We start from the raw sequence: 17,400 nt of genomic DNA, 5'->3' as shown, positions 1-17,400 counted from the left end.
ACCAAGCGCCCCCCCTAACCCCTATATGGCCAAGACTAGCTGGTGCTGGTTTAGCGACATTTATTATAAATTGGGATGTTCGAGACATAGGCTTGGTTGAGTCTTACTTGGGTACTAACAGAGGGAAAATACACTCTTCTAGACTGTGCTATCCTTCAGGCGGCACTTCTATCTCAAGGGCCTGCAAGTCGTAAAAGACAGTCTGTCAACTTTTGATTTCCTAGACCGTGAAGAGGAGTTGACCGAATCCGTTTGCATGTACCCAGAGGTGGGTTTTAGCAATAACAGGCATGAAATGACTGGGACAGTTCTTGAAGAGAAAAAAAAAATCCCAAATTCAAGCAGAGTGGTGGGGAGTTTGTGGCAGCTATCAGAGGTATCATCTGAGAAAGAAAAGACACAACCTGATGCTTTTCTGTGAACTGAAAACAGAGCAGGGAGTTAGAAACCAAAGTACCACCCTCACTGAGGACTTGTTTAGTCTTTTCTTACACACTTCTGTTGCCTTGTCACTTCCCTGCTAGACAAAAGAAAAGTCACCATCTTGTCTCAAAAAGACTATGTGGCTGTTTCAGTGAGGACTGGTTACACAGCAAATGCAAAAGTCATATACACGATCTGTATACAAGGGTTTCTGAAAGGTTTAGTGCACTTTTAAGGTTTTTTTAAAATTTTATTTATTTATTTGACAGACAGAGATCACAAGTAGGCAGAAAGGCAGGCAGAGAGAGAACAAGGGAGGCAGGCTCCCTGCTGAGCAGATAACCTGATGTGGGGTTCTATCCCAGGACCCTGAGATCATGACCTGAGCTGAAGGCAGAGACTTTAACCCACTGAGCTACCCAGGCACCCCTGCACTTTTAAGTTATTAATAATAATTTGAAAACCTTTTAAGTATATAATTCTAAAGGTTTATGTTATCTTAGAATTTTTATAATTTTCATTTGATTAGGAAGAATGTTTTAGACAAACGTATTATTACGTTCTTAGGAGTACCTTATATTTATATGTATTTGGTACAGATTTTTGTTCTGGTGTTATATATAAGTGGATAAAACTAGATCTTCCTGTTAATTTTTTACTGAATGTTGAATCGAAATGGCCTTTGAAAATTTTCCTTGAAAAAAGAACCCCACACATTTTTACATTAAAAAGTCATCCTTCTCTGATTATAGATTAGAGATACCTTATTTAAATTTCTCTTGCTAATCCAATGGTAACACACACACACACACACACTCTCTTACTCTCCCTGTATGGTTTACCCATATTCATAGAGGTTAGATGGCTCAGCTGTTGAGTTAGCAAGCCTGGGTTTGAGATCTCACCTATTACTTGTTAGTGGGGGCTTCACAAAAAATATGTGTACTCAGTGTACTTCTCTAAAACCCTTGCCTTCCGACTTGATCATCAGTCAAAAAATTCCCTTATTTTTAAAGTTCTCGGTTATTTTAAAGTTCTTCCTTAAGAAAATTATTCCCGTTTTCTGATTCCCTAATACCCTTAATTGTAATTGCTTCATCATGTGTTTATGAAGATTAATTGAGTTAATATCTGAAAGGTACTTAGTACAGTGTCTGGCAGATGATAAGTGCTATGTAAATCCCTTGGTTTGTTATTGTTATAGCCTCTTTGTACAGGATCATTTTATATCAATGAGGCACCTTTAGAAGCATTATTGAAGATTTTCTATTTTTTTCTTTTTTGGGGGTAGTTTGGCATGTTTCTCTAATTTCTCTGTTTAGTTTCGGAGACATTACTATTTGAGAAATAGACAAATATAAAATATGATCTGTTCAGGAAAGGATGTACTTAAATACAGGAGCTTATATTATCATCTAGGAAGCTCTTTAGGCTCTAATGCCAACACTTAATCATTCAGCGGTTCATACTGTCCCTGGACACTGGGGACACAGAAGCGTTCTTGTTCAGGATCTGGTAAGATTGATCAAATCTGATAGTTAAGTTAGGGGAGGGAATGTGGCCAGTTAAATCCTACCACCATCACTACCTCCCCCCAAAAAGTGATTCCAAGTAGAAAATTGCTTGTATGATATTGGTAAATTCTATGGATAAATTGTTAGTTTGGAAAACCACTTGGCTTTAAGTGATAAAAGAATGACTTCATTTTTTTTTTAATTTTGGTTCTCTTGTTCTTTTTTCACTTAGCAACATTTTCTGAGCTGTTATTTTATACCAAATACCTTATCAGAAGTTAGAGCTATAAAGTTGAGTAAAGCAGGTAAGACTTCTGCCCTCACAGATGAGACAAACAATAAAAATTTTAATAAATGACTTAGTTCTAGGCAGTGCCTAGAGCTAAATCAAGAAGGAAATGTGATGGAGAACACAGGAAATGCTGATGGGGACCACATGAAATAGGAGAGTCTGAAGAAAGCCCACCTTAAGCCTGAAACTTAAACAGAGTAAGAACGGACCGATCATTTGATAATCTGCAGAAAGGACATTTCAGGCTGTAGATAGAACAAGAGCAGAGGACCTTGAAGGTAGATGGTCTTGAAGCGTAGGAGCAGAGGTCCTGGAAGGTGAGCAGGCCTCAGAGCGACCCAGAGGGCTTATCACCACTCTGGACAGATCTCGGGCCAGTAGGTCTGGGCGGAGCCTGAAAAGGCGCCTTTGTTATGAGCTCCCAGGTGCGGCTGCTGCTGCTGCGGCGAGGCCCACCGTGTGAGCACCACTGGGGTCAGGAGGGAGTGAAAGGATGAAGGGATGGCTGCAGTGCTGTGAGCTGGGGGCCACAAGTGGGACATGTGGCTGGAGGAGGAGGCAGGGCCCCGAGGATCTCAGCGTCAATAACAAGTGTGAGTTTAGTCTCAGATCTATGAGGAGCCGTTGCAGGTTCGAGCCCCGCCTCGCCACAGCTGCTCTTTTTCTGAGGTGATTACAGTAGAAGGTCTTTCGTCTTTTTTTTTTTTTAAGATTTTATTTACTTATTTGACAGACAGAGATCACAAGTAGGCAGAGAGGCAGGCAGAGAGAGAGGGAAGGAGGCTCCCCGCTGAGCAGAGAGCCCGATGTGGGGCTCCATCCCAGGACCCTGAGATTATGACCGGAGCCAAAGGCAGAGGCTCAACCGACTGAGCCACCCAGGCACCCCGACGGTCTTTGGTCTTTGAGGACTCTCTGATTCTGTACGGCACATGCCCCGTAATGCATGTGCAACAAATTCTCCGCTTTGTGGAGCAGAGTCACCTAGGCTCAGGTTTTGACAGTAGGAGACATAGACAGATGGGGGGACTGCCGTTCAGATAGCTCAACACTGACTGAAACATGTTCTCTCTATCTGGCACAGAACATTGAACCCAGCAAGGACATAATCAAAGCATATTTGTGATTTCTAGCAGCAGGCCACATTCTGTCTTTTGGGGGCAATACTGAAAAAATACGAAACAATTAGAGGCTTATATAAGCAGAGGACATCACAATGTGTAATAAAGTGTTCAAGTGACTATTACCCTATGTAAATGTTAACGATGCAGATAATAAGTGTCATGGCCACTAAGAAGTGGGAGAATTGTTCGAAGTTACTAGGGAACGCTTTCTACATGGGAGGCCTTTGAGCTGGTCCTTAGAAAATGGTGAGCATTTGCCAAGTTAGAGGGGAAGGGAAAAGCATAGAAAAGCCTTGGTCTCAGATTCAATTAACATTCAAAGGATTATTGTGTTTTCCCCAAGTTTTTGCTGGTTCTACTCTCTTTCAAGGGAAAGCCTTACATGTGTTTCTGGTTCCTGAGTACAATTAAATTACTAGTCCATTGTCTGCTAAGAGCTGTTTGGTCAGGGAGCCCTGTGGACTTCTCAGAAACTTTTATCCTTTGAAAGAAGCTGTCCTGATTTGCCATTGTTAATGAAATTTGTACTACACAATGCTCAAGTTTAAGACCCACTGAGAACATGACCATGAACCTCCTTTCATCTCCACATGGGGGAACCACATGGCAGATAGGAGCTGCAGAGACCCAGCAGCAGCGCTGCTCGCCCAGTGCTAGAATTGTCTTGAACTTTCTTCTGTCATATCCTAATAGCTTTGCATTAGGAGTGACGGTCTGTATTGCTTCTACCCCTCATGAATAAATACAGAATGTCTTGCCACCCAGAAGACAAACCCTTTGTAGTCATGTGTCTCTTTTGAACATGCATCCCTAGGACTCTGCATGCATACATTTCAATATTCCGTGCCCGTGTGAGGCTTTGCTTTGGAAATGGTGAAATATGCGCTTAATGCAGTGGGTATAGTTTTACTCTGTCAAGTGCTTTTTTTGCATCAGATCTTGAGTAATATATTTGATGAGTCAAAGGGCTCTCCTTTGCTGAAGCTCTCTTGGGAGTTATCTTGAATATTAAGATAGTTCTTATTAGCTCAGATAATTCCAAAGGTGCGGGTTTATCTTTAATCCCAAGGTTAAGGCAGAAGACAGAAATGAAAAAGAGCAAATGGTAAAAGAGAGGCCCCAGGCTGACCTAAAGTGAGATTTTAATGACAACCTGTAAAGTAGAGATCACCAAACTTTTTCAGTTGCTTTCTCATATCCAGAAAAGATTTTGAGGGCACCTGGGTAGCTCAGTGGGTTAAGACTCTGCCTTCAGCTCGGGTCATGGTCTCAGGGTCCTGGGATGGAGGCCCGAATCGGGCTCTCTGCCCAGCAGGGAGCCTGCTTCCCCCTCTCTCTCTGCCTGCCTCTCTGCCTGCTTGTGATCTCTTTCTCTGTGTCAAATAAATAAATAAAATCTTAAAAAAAAAAAAATAAAAGATTTTGAGAATGCCCCCCCAAAAGTGTAATTATTTCTACATCAGATACTTGTACCACTGTACTTATATATTATTGGTTTATGAAAGACACATGAAAATAGAAATAATAAAGCAAAATTAAATGAATGCAATTTCTAATATTTTCTTCCTATCCCTCAAATAATTCTCTTTTGCATCCTCTGCCATATGGACACTGCTTTTGAATATACCCCTCTGTAAACCAATAGCAACAGCGCAGTATAATATACTGGTTCTCAAAGTCCAGACTGCGTCACAATTTCCTGGAAGCCTGTGGAAACACGCATTTTTACCTCTTTCTGAAGTTTGTGATTCAGTACGTCTGGGGCCCCATCTTTTGCCTTTCTAACCACTTCCCAGGTGATGTTGGTCTGAGAAATCACACTTTAAGAACTACTGATGTAGCTAAGAGCATGGTTCCCAGAAATGGTTAGATATCATTACCTAAGTTGGATATCATGGTCCTTTCATTACCGAATGTTCGACCTTGGGTAGATTACTTATATAAGCTTAGTTTTTTTTTCTTTTTCTTTTTCTTTTAATCTGTGAAATGGGTGATCATAATTACTTACTTCTTAGTGTCACTGGAGAGCATAATGAGATAATGTAGACAAAGTGTTTAGTACCCAGTACTTACCACCTACAAAACACCAATATATGTTGGCTGCTAGATGCTTCTCTTTCTCCTCCTCTTCATGTCATCAAACATCTTTTTAATGTCATGAAGTAAACTTTAGGGACTTTTATGCCTTAATTCATGATTCATAAGAATCACGGGAATACATTTTTTTGCTTTACCATTATATGTCTAGAAAGACCATATTCCAAATGAAGTGTCTTTCTAGTTGGGTGGTAGAGATGAAGCTCTTTTGCAAAGTCTGCCTAAGAGAGAACAATGTGTTCAGCCCTCTCCCTTCTGTGTGTAACTGTTGATAGTCTGTGGCTAAGTGTGTATTTCTGTTGTCTTTTGTATATCCTGATTCTTGTTGCATGATCTAGAGTCAACATCTTGGACGGTTGTGGTTTTCAATGTTTTGGGGCATGGGAGTCGCAAAGTCAAGTGCTTGCTTTGAACTTCATTGTGAACACTTGTCTCTTTCCTTTTTTCTTCTCTCCCCCTCTTTTTATGGATTACTAGGACCAAGTACCACCTGCCAGGAAGATTCATGTGCCAACCAGGGGGTCTGCATGCAGCAGTGGGAAGGCTTCACCTGCGACTGCTCCATGACGTCGTATTCCGGAAACCAGTGCAATGATCGTGAGTACAACCTTTTCATCCTTGGGAGTTTTTTCACTGTTTTGAGGTTTAGAGAAACCTTAAGGAACATAATGTAAAAGGATGGTTCTTCTGAAAGAATTGTAAGCAATTTCCTCCTCCACAAACTTGGAAAATAGAGCACTGGTGCTCTTAATGGAAGAGCAAAGAGACATTACTTGTTCAACATTACTACATGTTTTCCCATTTTCTTACTCCATGTGTTTTTTCTTTAGATTAGATTGCCTGTGGCTGAGAAGCAAAAAACAAAAACAAAAAGACAAAAAAAAAATAATAACCCCACAACAACAACAAAAACAAAACAAAAACCAGCTCAAGCAATATTTTTGCTCTAAGAAGTTCAGTTTTTCCATAATTAAGTCACCTGGATAACAGTTTTGAGACTCGTCCATTTGCATTGTCTAGAATTTAGAGGTTATTTAAGAAATCTAGGTGTTTTCTCAAAATTCTGAATTTAGAGAATTTCTTAGCTCTTCCAAATGATGAAGACATTCAGAGTTTATTATTTTTTCTAACTAGAAATGTTTAAGGCATTCTCAGGGGCTTTTCAAATATTTGGAAATTCCCTGTAGCTAACTCTGTTGATATCCGTTTGGTTTGTATGTACATAGTCGTTCTGTTTACATATGCATTTCTATTTTGTACATACATTTATAAGTTTGTATCTGCATATTTGGTTCATATTGGAAGAGAGCCAGTTGTTAATTTTGTCCTCTGGCAATGCTTCTTCTATCAGCTGATTTAATGCTAGAAGACTGATTTCATGAAGATGACTCTGGAGTTGATGGTGGAGATACTTCAGTTCTGTGGGAAACTGTCACCTGTGTCTCCACTGCCTTATTGTATTACTTTCCTAACATGGCTATTTTTAAAGAATAAGCCAACGCTTAAATTTTCTGAATACCTATTCAAAGAGATTTGTTGAAAGCCATGATATAGTGGGTCCTGCTGATCTTCTGACTTTCTAAATGGTAGGCGTTTATATTGCAATCTGAACTTGTAGTCCGTTGACCTCTTGGTTTTATTAAAAAAGTGCGTGGTGTTGTCTGAGCAGATACTAAAGTCACAGTATGGTTGCCTAAGTGGGAGTAGGTACTGACTACAATGCCATCTCTGTTGTGTTCACTTGGTTTTTCTTGAATCCTTATTTCTCAACTTTTTTTTTTTCGTGTGCATAGTTGCCCCGTGTTCTGCTTCTCATTTTTTCTCATAGCTTTTTGTCTTTATATGCTCTGTCAGTCTCTTAAGATATACCTGGAGAAACAGGTAGGAACTCTACCAATGTAGAGAGAAACATCTTTGATTCTCATTGATCTAACGTAAGCAGGTGCCTCTAGGTCTGTGACATAAAGGACACAGTATTTGCAGAAAGTTTTGGTATCAGATTATTCTTTCCAAGTACTTGGTATTATTGAAAGTCTTATTCCCACACTTATGAGTCAGAAATGCTGTTGTTTCACTTCAAAATAGGCAGTTATGGACCCATCCAGGATATCTGGACAGTTGTGCTATGTGTTCTTTATTTGCCCTCCACTTTGTTTGCATAGGACTCAGTGGGAAAGCTTTTTATCCTAAATGGCGGGCATAATGCTTCTTTATCCTCCCAAGTTTATTCCATAACATAAATACATACCACTCCTGGTAGAATATGGCCAGGACGAGACTGCCCACGGAAAATGCAGAAAGGTAAGTGATTCTAACTACGGTGGATAACATGATCTTCAGAAGGTACGTATACACTTTCTCTCATTGATATGTTCCTTTTGGCCACCCAGGCCCAGGCACTATTTTCTGCTCAAAATCAATGAGGATTCTTCCTGGCTTTCTATGATTTTTTTTTTTTCCTGACTTTGTCAAGAGCAGATGGCATCTCAGTCCAGAATGAAGAAGGTTACAGTATCTGACTCAAGCAATTTGTCAGTATATAATGAAGTACTAGAGTGGATTGGGAAAAGTCAGCTTTCTTTTGTGACAAAACAATGTCATCCTTCAAAAATGCTTCTGAGGTATCCAGGTCTAGGTATTATATTCTGGATTTTATTCTGTAAACCGTACAGATGAAGGTTTTATTGTAGAAGATGTTGAGCCTAAGTTGTTAAAAGAATCTTCTTGCCTCGTCTCCAGTTGGAGAGCAGACCAGGGCTGGTATGACCAGACGACTATATGGAAGTGTGAGCAAGTACATTTTAATTGCAGAATGTAAGGAATAAATAGAGTTCAGATAAATTGGATATAACTGTCATGTGTAGATATGCACTTTTAATGAAACCAACCGCGTGTATCAGAAATTTAGGTTGCTTAGAATTGTACAATAGATGCCTCTGTATCCCATGATTGATGTTGAAAGTATCGGGGGACTTTTCTTTTGGAATTAGCATCGGAGGCAGTTTGTTCCACCTAAAAAATCAGCCTTACCTGTTTACATCATAGATCATTACTTTCTGTATCAACCTTGACCTTTAGCGTCTTTGCTGCTTTATCTCACAAACGTCTTCAAGATTGAGTTCACTATTTGATTTTCTCCGGGCCTCTGTTAGCAAATTCTTGGTGGCTTCGCTTGCGGCAGGAGAAGAGTCTTCACCTTCGGAGTCACCAAGATTTGAATAAAGCTCATACTTATCATTGGGAAGGGCCATGGGAAAAAGTGCAGAGGAAGGGGAACAGATACACTAAGTGAATGGAAGAGGAGAGATGAGCAGGGCTGAGTCTTATATGGAAGAACACAGAGGCCATTAGTGATTGCTTTGGTAGCATGCGTGCTGCAGGTGGCCTGCCTTTGACCTAAATAACAGAAATGGAGCATGATGTGATGATTGGAGTGCCAAGGAAATATGGCCTTTACCTGTATTTTTAGGAATAGTGTATTCTACAGAAAGTCACATATATCTAAAATACATCGTATTTCTCACAATGCTGTCATAGGACCCTATGGTTGATTTAAGATTCTATCTAGTGGCAACAGACTTTTTGGTGGAGGGTTGGGGGGAGAAGGTTTGGATCTCTCATTTTCCATGAGGTATTTCTCAGGACAGCAGATTGATCTCAGTTAATGGAAAAACAAAAAACAAAAAACACACACAATTTCTTAAGGCACGTCCAAGAATAGAAACTAGTTCAATAGGAAAGTGCTAGGTTTTGATATTTTTCAAAATAAAGGGTTCTTTTCAGTTCATCATGTATAGAAAAGTTACTTGTATCTGGGCATGATTTGGAAGTTTCTAAAGAAATGTTTGCATTTTAGCATTCTCCATGTTTCTCCTAGCATTGGTTCCTTCGTTCACGACCTTTGATTTTTCTTGCCTGTTTGCCAAATTGGGTGTTTGCTTGATGATTTTCAGGTGCTGTCACATAGTTGTCACTTCCATGAGTAGAGCTTATGTTTAGAAACTATATCTCATTCAGCATGAGTAGACCAAGCATGGATGGGTTTAACTTTATTCCACCATTTTCTCTGAGAGCATGGTGGATTGGTGGAGGCAGGAGGTGAATTTCAGGTTTCATCTTAGAAAGAGAGCCATGCAAAGCATACACCGTGATTGTGAAGGTGTGGCATGTCTTCTCCGTGGCTGGTTACCTTGTGTAAGAATGGCTCTCTTGTATTGGATAGAAACCAAAAGTGATCTGATTGGAAATCCAGGTATAACTGATTTGCTATTGTCTTACGTAGTTTTAAGATAAGATCTTCTACCATTTCATCTAAGAGCAGATTCACAGGGACTTTCCTTTAGGTGACTTCTAAGACTGATCTAAAACCATAATGGACAAAATCATCCCAGAAGTAATTTTGGGTTCATGGAGGATCCCGTAAGATCTAGGGAAGGACACACCAGTAATGTCCTCCAAAGAAAATCTTCAGTTCTTCTGAAAAACTCAAACCAGAGAGGGCTGACTTCTCAGAGGGTGCATACCACCTGAGTTCCAACTTAATGATGGGGCTACATTTTAAGAACAGAAGAAATGGAACCCCACACAGTTTCTCATAGGGATATTCTTTTTGGATATTGGGTTCCTACTGGTATTTAAAATCAGGGCCAAGGGCCTGGGAGATTTCAGTGGGTCGTAGCCATCACAATGTAGCAAATCCAGTTCCCTTTCCTGTGATGTGAGCAGGGCGACCTATTGTTGAGTCCCTCTCTCCACAACACCGCACAATGTTGCACAAAATCCAATGCCACTTGCACATACCCACACAAATACAAAAGCGTTGTAATTCCTGGGGGCTTTGTGAAAATAGCGATTTTAAATACCTTACACCACCACAGCTCTCCCTGAGCATGTGTATGACAACGGTTGTGAGTTGCGTACAACACTGAAGTCTCATTATTGCTCCTGGTCCCTGGAGAAGTGAATGCGAAACAGTGTGTTGTGTGTGAGTGCTTAAAACACAGCAAGTTGCTGGATTTAGAAATTGGGTGTTTATAAAGGCTTCGTGGGAAAAACAGAAGGAAATAAATGTGGGTCCTCAGCCCACCCTCCGCAGCCAGCGACCTGCGCTACATGGCTGGTCCTACATTGCAGGCTACTTGTTGGAGAAATTGCTAGGTTCACACTGGCTCGTTATAATAGATGTTCTTTGCTTGCAACAAATCAATAGCAAGCAGCTGTGCATCGTGCAGACAGTGGAGTGTGAAGCACCTTTTCAGACAGTTTTCTGCTGGAGTGGCTGTTAAGCTGCACTGTTGGCTATTGATTGGCCTTTTGCTTTTTTTTTTTTTTTTTATTGTGTGGGTTTATTTATTTTTTTAATGTAGGTTGGTGTATTGATTAAATCTGTTAAAAACACATTTTCCATTCAGGCTTCAGAAAAAATGAGCAATATATGCATTCCTTAGTGTACAAACAAGGAAATAGACATGTATATGTTCTTTCTGTCTCCTGGATCCATACATATACATGGGCATTACGTTACGAGTCTGTGTTGTTATTCGTACAGCAATAATTTCCAGAGATATCAGACTACGGTGTCTTCATGTTTTCAGTTACGTGTTTAATGCCTACCTCTGTTTCCGGGTTCTGCCCGTCCTACAAATCAGCCATCTCTGAGAAGTTTAGTTTTAAGTTATTTGTTTGCTGTTTAGAATACTTTATTATTTCCTTATTCATTTACTCACCAGACCCTTTTTGCAGATATGATCGTGAATAAGATACACCCCTGTTCTCAAAGACATTAGAGTCTCATGGGGGAAGACACACAGAGAAGTGCTTTTAGTGGGAGTATAAACCACATGTAGTGAGGGCTTATGAAGTAGAGAGGCATCAGTTGTCCCTGGAGTGGAGACTCCATCAAAAAGAGCTGATCTTATTGAGGTTTTTCATGGACCTATGAGTCTTGAAAAATTTCTAAGTAGCTTCTAAGCATATATGGTAAGAAGGAAGGCGGGAAAGGGAAGATAGCATCCCAGCGAGAAAGAGAGAGAGAGAGAGAGAGGCAGGCTGCAGCCAAGGCTGACATTCTGGCTGCCTGATTTTGCTTTATGGTGCATTATATGCATTTTTCAAAGTATAGAAAACATTATTAGATTTTGTCATCTCATTTAGTAGAATGTCCAATATGGCACTCATTTCTTTGGGATTAAACCTCCATGTTGAGTCCTGGATGAGGACTAACAGACCCCAAATCTTTTTTCTTTGAACCATTGTTGGACATTTATCTTGGAAATGTATTTTAAGTGAACCCAAATTTTTAAAAAAGTTGACTTGTAGTGTATATATATTATTAAATTATAAAAGGTAACATAGCCATTAAGTTAATTAGCTTCAGAATCAAACTACTTTAAATGTCAATGCTAACTTTTAACTGAAATTGAGTTAGTCACTCAGCCTCTTGAAGCTTTGGTACAGCACCAAGAGTATGATAGAATAGAAGCAGTGATCGTTTTTTTGCTTGGTAACTAATAATATTTGACATTTGTCAAGTCCCTTTTTTATTCCTGACACGCTACTAGGACCTTTATAGAGAAGTCATCCCTTTAATTATCCCAAAGTTCTATGAAATGCTATTGTCCTGATTTTCACAATGGAGACACTGAGGTCACACAGGAAATAGCTGAGTGAGGACTTGAATCCAGATTTGTCTGATGTGAAAGCTCACATTCTTATTAGATTTGCTACTACTTGCACTGGGTGTTGTACACAGATAATGAATCATGGAACACTACATCAAAAACTAATGATGAACTGTATGGTGACTAACATAACGTAATAAAAAGGAAAGATTTGTTACTACCTGATGATCATTAGGAACAATAATAGTGTAATGTCACTAATTACCAGACTGGAGTGCTTAAAATGCCAGGAGGTCAAGTCTTTATAGACAACCCAGTTGCATAGGAATAGGAATATAGGGTTGGAAAAAAGAAGCTCTGGTTCTTGGTTGTTCATTTTATTATATTCTGGAATTCTGAACCCTTTAGATCTCTCTGCCTTAATACTAAGATAAGACTTTTTAGTTAGAATATCTTGAGATATGATAGAATTAGAATATCTTCCCATATCCGCAAACATGTATATTTTTATTCTCTGTTGATCTAGATCTTCTGATTTCCTTTTTTCCCTTTACTTTATTGCAATCTTTATATTGCCATATAACATAATGAATGAGACCTCTGAGGGGGAGAGGATGGCCTGTGTTGAAATTGTGACTCTGATACTTAATAGTTATACTACTTTGGAATTAATTAACTCCCCTGTGTTCCCCAAATGATGTTTGTAGGTCCTATCTCACAAGAATGCTGTAAAGATAAATTGAATTCATAATTGTGAATGTCAGGGCATGACACATAGTAGCCTGCGTGGAACTATTGGTTAATTTTTGATGTAATTTTCAAAAGTTAAAAACTGGACTCACACAAACATAATTTTCATAAAGTTAAAAGCATAACTCACATAAACACAGGATGAATGTGTCCCGGATTTATTTAACTCCTTAGTGAGGAAAACAGTAAGACGGTAAAAACATAAGCAAGATGGCAAAAGAATATTTGACGAATTGGATATTTATAGGCATTAAAAAGAATATTAAATATTTGGGTTAAATATAAAAATGGCGAATGTCTCACGAGGAAAAAGCCCTTAGCCTTGGGTTGTCATCTTTCCTACCCACTGTTATATCTCTACTGAACAAAAATCCACAGGCTAATCATCTTGCAGAGTGTGGATCTCAGTTAATAGTAAATTCCAGTGTCAAGCACAAGTACATTTTTCCATTGAAATAAATACTTCTTGGGTGGTATTGTTAAAACTGTGTCTTTCGAGGACACGATAAGGACATATGACTCTCTCCTGGCCTTTTTCCCCTAAATTTTGGATAATTTTTATTAACAGCAGTATGATCTATTCAAATTCAAGTCCTTTTTGTTACCTTGAATACCTCCATCATACTCAAGTACCTTTTATTTTTTAGCCGTTTAGCTGTGAAGCAAACACTGTGCTGAATTTGTTGTGTCATCCTTATGTCTTAACAACTCTAGAAAGCAGATAGTATTATAACCCCAGTTTTACAGATGAGGGAACTGAGACATGGAGAAGTCAAGTGATCTGCTCAAGGTCACAAAACCATTAGGATGGGGGACAGGAATTTAGCTTTATGTGTCTGAGTGCAAAGTGTGAGCTCTGGACTGCTGATGTCTTCTGAATGCCTCAAGGAAAGCTTCTTAATGAGGACTCCTCAGAATGCTTCATTAGCCATGGAGCTTGGCCACTTCTACTGCATCAATTACACTCTGATTTTTAGTATCTACATTATTATTTGGTAGGAGAGACATAGTTTATACTTTTTACTTTGTTTTAAATAAGGGCATCATTTAGGATTGATCTGCTCATGTCATAAGATCAGAAGTTCCATCAAAGGACCATTCTGCAAGTTGAGTAGGTCTGGGCAGGCAGAGGCTGACTACAGAAAATTCAGGAAGGCTGGAAGAGCAGCCTGGTACCATCAGAGGCAAGATGCAGAAGGTAAGACAGTTAAAGAGAAGCATTCATTGAGCCAGTAGGACCTAAGGTAATGGCCAAAGGTATTTCTTTGTGTCTGTTTTTCATTCCTGGACCACAGATATCCAGTGTAGCTAACAGGATGTCAGGAAATGGCAGTTAATCCCAGGGTCTTCGAAGAGTTAGGGTGATGGTGCTGGTATTTTTTGGGGGGCAGTTTCATAGATGCGGTTTTTCACTTGTTGCCCTTGGGAATCACTCTTGCGTATAATTTCCCCGATATCAAGAAGGGACAATTTTGTATCACAGATCTGTTATATTGCTGATTTCAATACAAGTGCAGAATCAAAAAAGACTCATTGAACCAGGATTACTTGCAGCTTTTTTTTTTAAGATTTTATTTATTTTTTTGACAGACAGAGATCACAAGTAGGCAGAGAGGCAGGCAGAGAGAGAGGAAGGGAAGCAGGCTCCCTGCTGAGCAGAGAGCCCGATGCGGGGCTCGAACCCAGGGCCCTGGGATCATGACCTGAGCTGAAGGCAGAGGCTTTAACCCACCGAGCCACCCAGGCGCCCCCCCAGGATTACTTGCAGCTTTGTTTTGTATATCCCTCCATGGAAATGAGCTGAGACTCACAGATAAAATGTTAATTTCTAGTTGACACTTGGACCTACTGCTCAAGGAGAAATAAGTCTCCACCAGGCAGGGTCCTGATAGCTTACCAGGGTTGATTAAGAGTTGTTAGAATCTCTGGCCTCACTAATTTCGCTTCAGCCATCTTTAGCATGCAGTATTTGTAGACCGATTTTATTGCCTATGTTTAATTACAGCCCATTTATTTCTGGTGTGCTTGGCTGGCTACTTATTGATGGTGATGGCAGTAATCCACTGAGAGCCTATTGGTTCACAGAAGATAATTTTATATTACCTTGTTAGTCACATACGGGTACAATTTTAACGTATTTTTCAATATAGACTTATAATTTCCTATATCTATTTCCATCTATATTTATTTCAACTTACGTGCAAAGGCAAAAAAAATATGTAAACCACTTTATTTTCTCTTGTAAAATAGAGCCAATAAGTATAATTTGGTTTCCTTATCTTGCTTTTTTCTCTTAACTGTTCCCCCCACCCCCCCACCAGAGGTATGTGCATTTTTTGATTGAGGTAAAATTTATATTCACCAAAATGTGTGGATCTTAAGGGCATTATGAGAAATGTTTATAGCTGTGTGACTAGCATGCCAGTTGAGATAAAGGATAGTTCCATCTTCCCAGAGAATTCCCTTGTGCCCCTGGAGTCCTTCTCTTCTCACAAGCTACTGCTATTTGAATTTCTATCAACATACATGAGCTTTATCCGTTCTTGACCATATATAAATGGAATCACATACTGTGTGATCTTTTCTTTCTGTTCTATCTCCATAGAACTTGTGTAAGATTTCCCCATGTCACCGGTGCATTCTAGCTGCCTTGCCCTCTCCTATCCCTTAGTGCTTGCTTCTCATCTGGAGGAAACTGCAGGTCCCCCCCCCCCCCCCCCCGCTCCCCCCACCCCCGGGGCAGTCTGAGCCCTTTGTCTGTCTTCTTCCTTTCAGGAATGCCTGTTTTTCTTTCTTTGATGTTCAGGGTCATGTGCACCCTTGTTTCACATCTATTGTCTCTTTCTCTGTTGTTTCAAATCCATTGTAAATCCAGTCTCCAGTACTCTCTCTGGGTTGGAGGTGGCTGTCACCTGTTTCTTTTTACCTTACACCCTGAGACTGAAGGTGGGGGCCAGAGAGACGAGGACTTAACACACCACACAAGGAGCCATGCTTTAAGCCACAGCCTCTGGGGACGAAGTGAGTTTTTGCATCAGTCCTGGAACAGCTCTGGCAGTGTGGAATATTTCAGGAGCCATATTTTGGTTTTGGGGGGGACCACGGGGGTGGATAGAGTGGGGGGGAGGGGAGAACCCTTCAACTGTAGTTATAGGTCTTCTTCAGTCGGAGCCTTCTGCAGCCAAAGGAGCTACGCCAAGCTAGTTACGCACTGCAAATGTGTCTCCATCAAGTGTTTCATCATCCAAGTTTCTTGGATGGGGCCCCCATTGCTTTTTCTCTCCAGTCCCTCGGATAACACTTGATTAAGCTCAGTGGGTGCAAGGATTGATGCAGCTCTAGCAGTTAGCTGTTCTTATTTATTTATTTATTTTTACCAAGAATTATAGTTTGTTTTCTCACCTACCTTTATCCTGTGGATCTTCACTGCCTGATCCATGTCTCTTTGCCAAATGAAATTAAGAGGTGTTTCCAAACAACAACAAAAAAATGGAAGATTTCAGAAAAGTGGAGATGTTTCTATGCCAGGGAGTGTTTTGGCCGCTGACTGTTCTTATTTGGACTTTTGGGTGCTGGTACACCCTTACTATTTTGATGCAAGTCTATAAAAAAAATGAGGGGACCTTGCATTGCTGATGCTTTTTAGTTTTAACTTTCTTTTTTTTTTTTTGATGATTAAGGTCATACAAGCTCACTGTTGACATGTGTAAAATGCATGAAAGTGCAAGATAGTAGGAAAAACATGCATAATTTTACTGATTATTTATATGATTTTGTTTTAGAATATGCATGATGTCAAGCACAGAATAGATGCTCAGATGTATCTGTTGGATGAATGACTGAGCCTTGCACATTTACAGAGTCTGAGTTGTGCAACGGTCCTAGTGTTCTTTTCATGAAATGAGTAGTATTTCTAAAGGACTAGGTATTTTCTTGCTAGACTGAATGCTTTGGGCATGCAGGAATTATAATGAGCATCTCAATATACAATTTTCTTGTTCAGATAAAAAAAAATGGAAATGTCAAGATGTTTTCATTTCTTTTCTTTCTTGTCCTTACCTCTTCTGCAGAAAGCCTTGCCATTTCTGAGTTAATACATAGATGTAGCTACATACAAGTAAAATGGTTTTGTAGAGGATTTTTGTTAGAGGTCCCAGTTTTTTTGTTTGTTTGGTTGTTTTTGTTTTTGTTTATCCAGAAAACAAAGGGACATGGCGGTTTATTTCACATGATGAGATTTCTTTTTTTTTTTTTTTAAAGATTTTATTTATTTATTTGACAGAGAGAGATCACAAGCAGGCAGAGAAGCAGGCAGAGAGAGAGGAGGAAGCAGGCTCCCTGCCGAGCAGAGAGCCTGATGCGGGGCTGGATCCCAGGACCCTGAGATCATGACCTGAGCCGAAGGCAGCGGCTTAATCCACTGAGCCACCCAGGTGTCCCAATGATGAGATTTCTTGTAACAATCTACTTTAGAGTTTTACTGTGAGACAGAAGAACTTGTCCACTTTGACGTCATCTGTCAATTTCTGCTCAGTTTCATGTAGGTCAAAACTAGCAACATATAACGGAAGCATTTATAT

At 39.8% G+C, this 17,400-nt stretch overlaps 1 protein-coding gene across 26 annotated transcripts in view; it reads left to right on the top strand.

Moving 5' to 3' along the window:
• Positions 1 to 17,400, top strand: part of NRXN3 (neurexin 3) — a 1,600,055-nt gene that overhangs the window by 791,969 nt on the left and 790,686 nt on the right. For all 26 annotated transcript variants that reach the window (XM_046009334.1, XM_046009311.1, XM_046009316.1 and 23 more), the window contains one exon: positions 5,928 to 6,047. In XM_046009334.1, coding sequence (XP_045865290.1) covers positions 5,928 to 6,047 — 120 coding nt within the window. The remainder of the gene's footprint in view (positions 1 to 5,927; positions 6,048 to 17,400) is intronic.

Source organism: Meles meles, chromosome 6, assembly GCF_922984935.1.
Source record: "Meles meles chromosome 6, mMelMel3.1 paternal haplotype, whole genome shotgun sequence".
NCBI lineage: Eukaryota > Metazoa > Chordata > Mammalia > Carnivora > Mustelidae > Meles > Meles meles.
The sequence above is the reverse complement of the archived record's forward strand: the minus strand, read 5'-3'. Positions and strand labels throughout refer to the sequence as shown.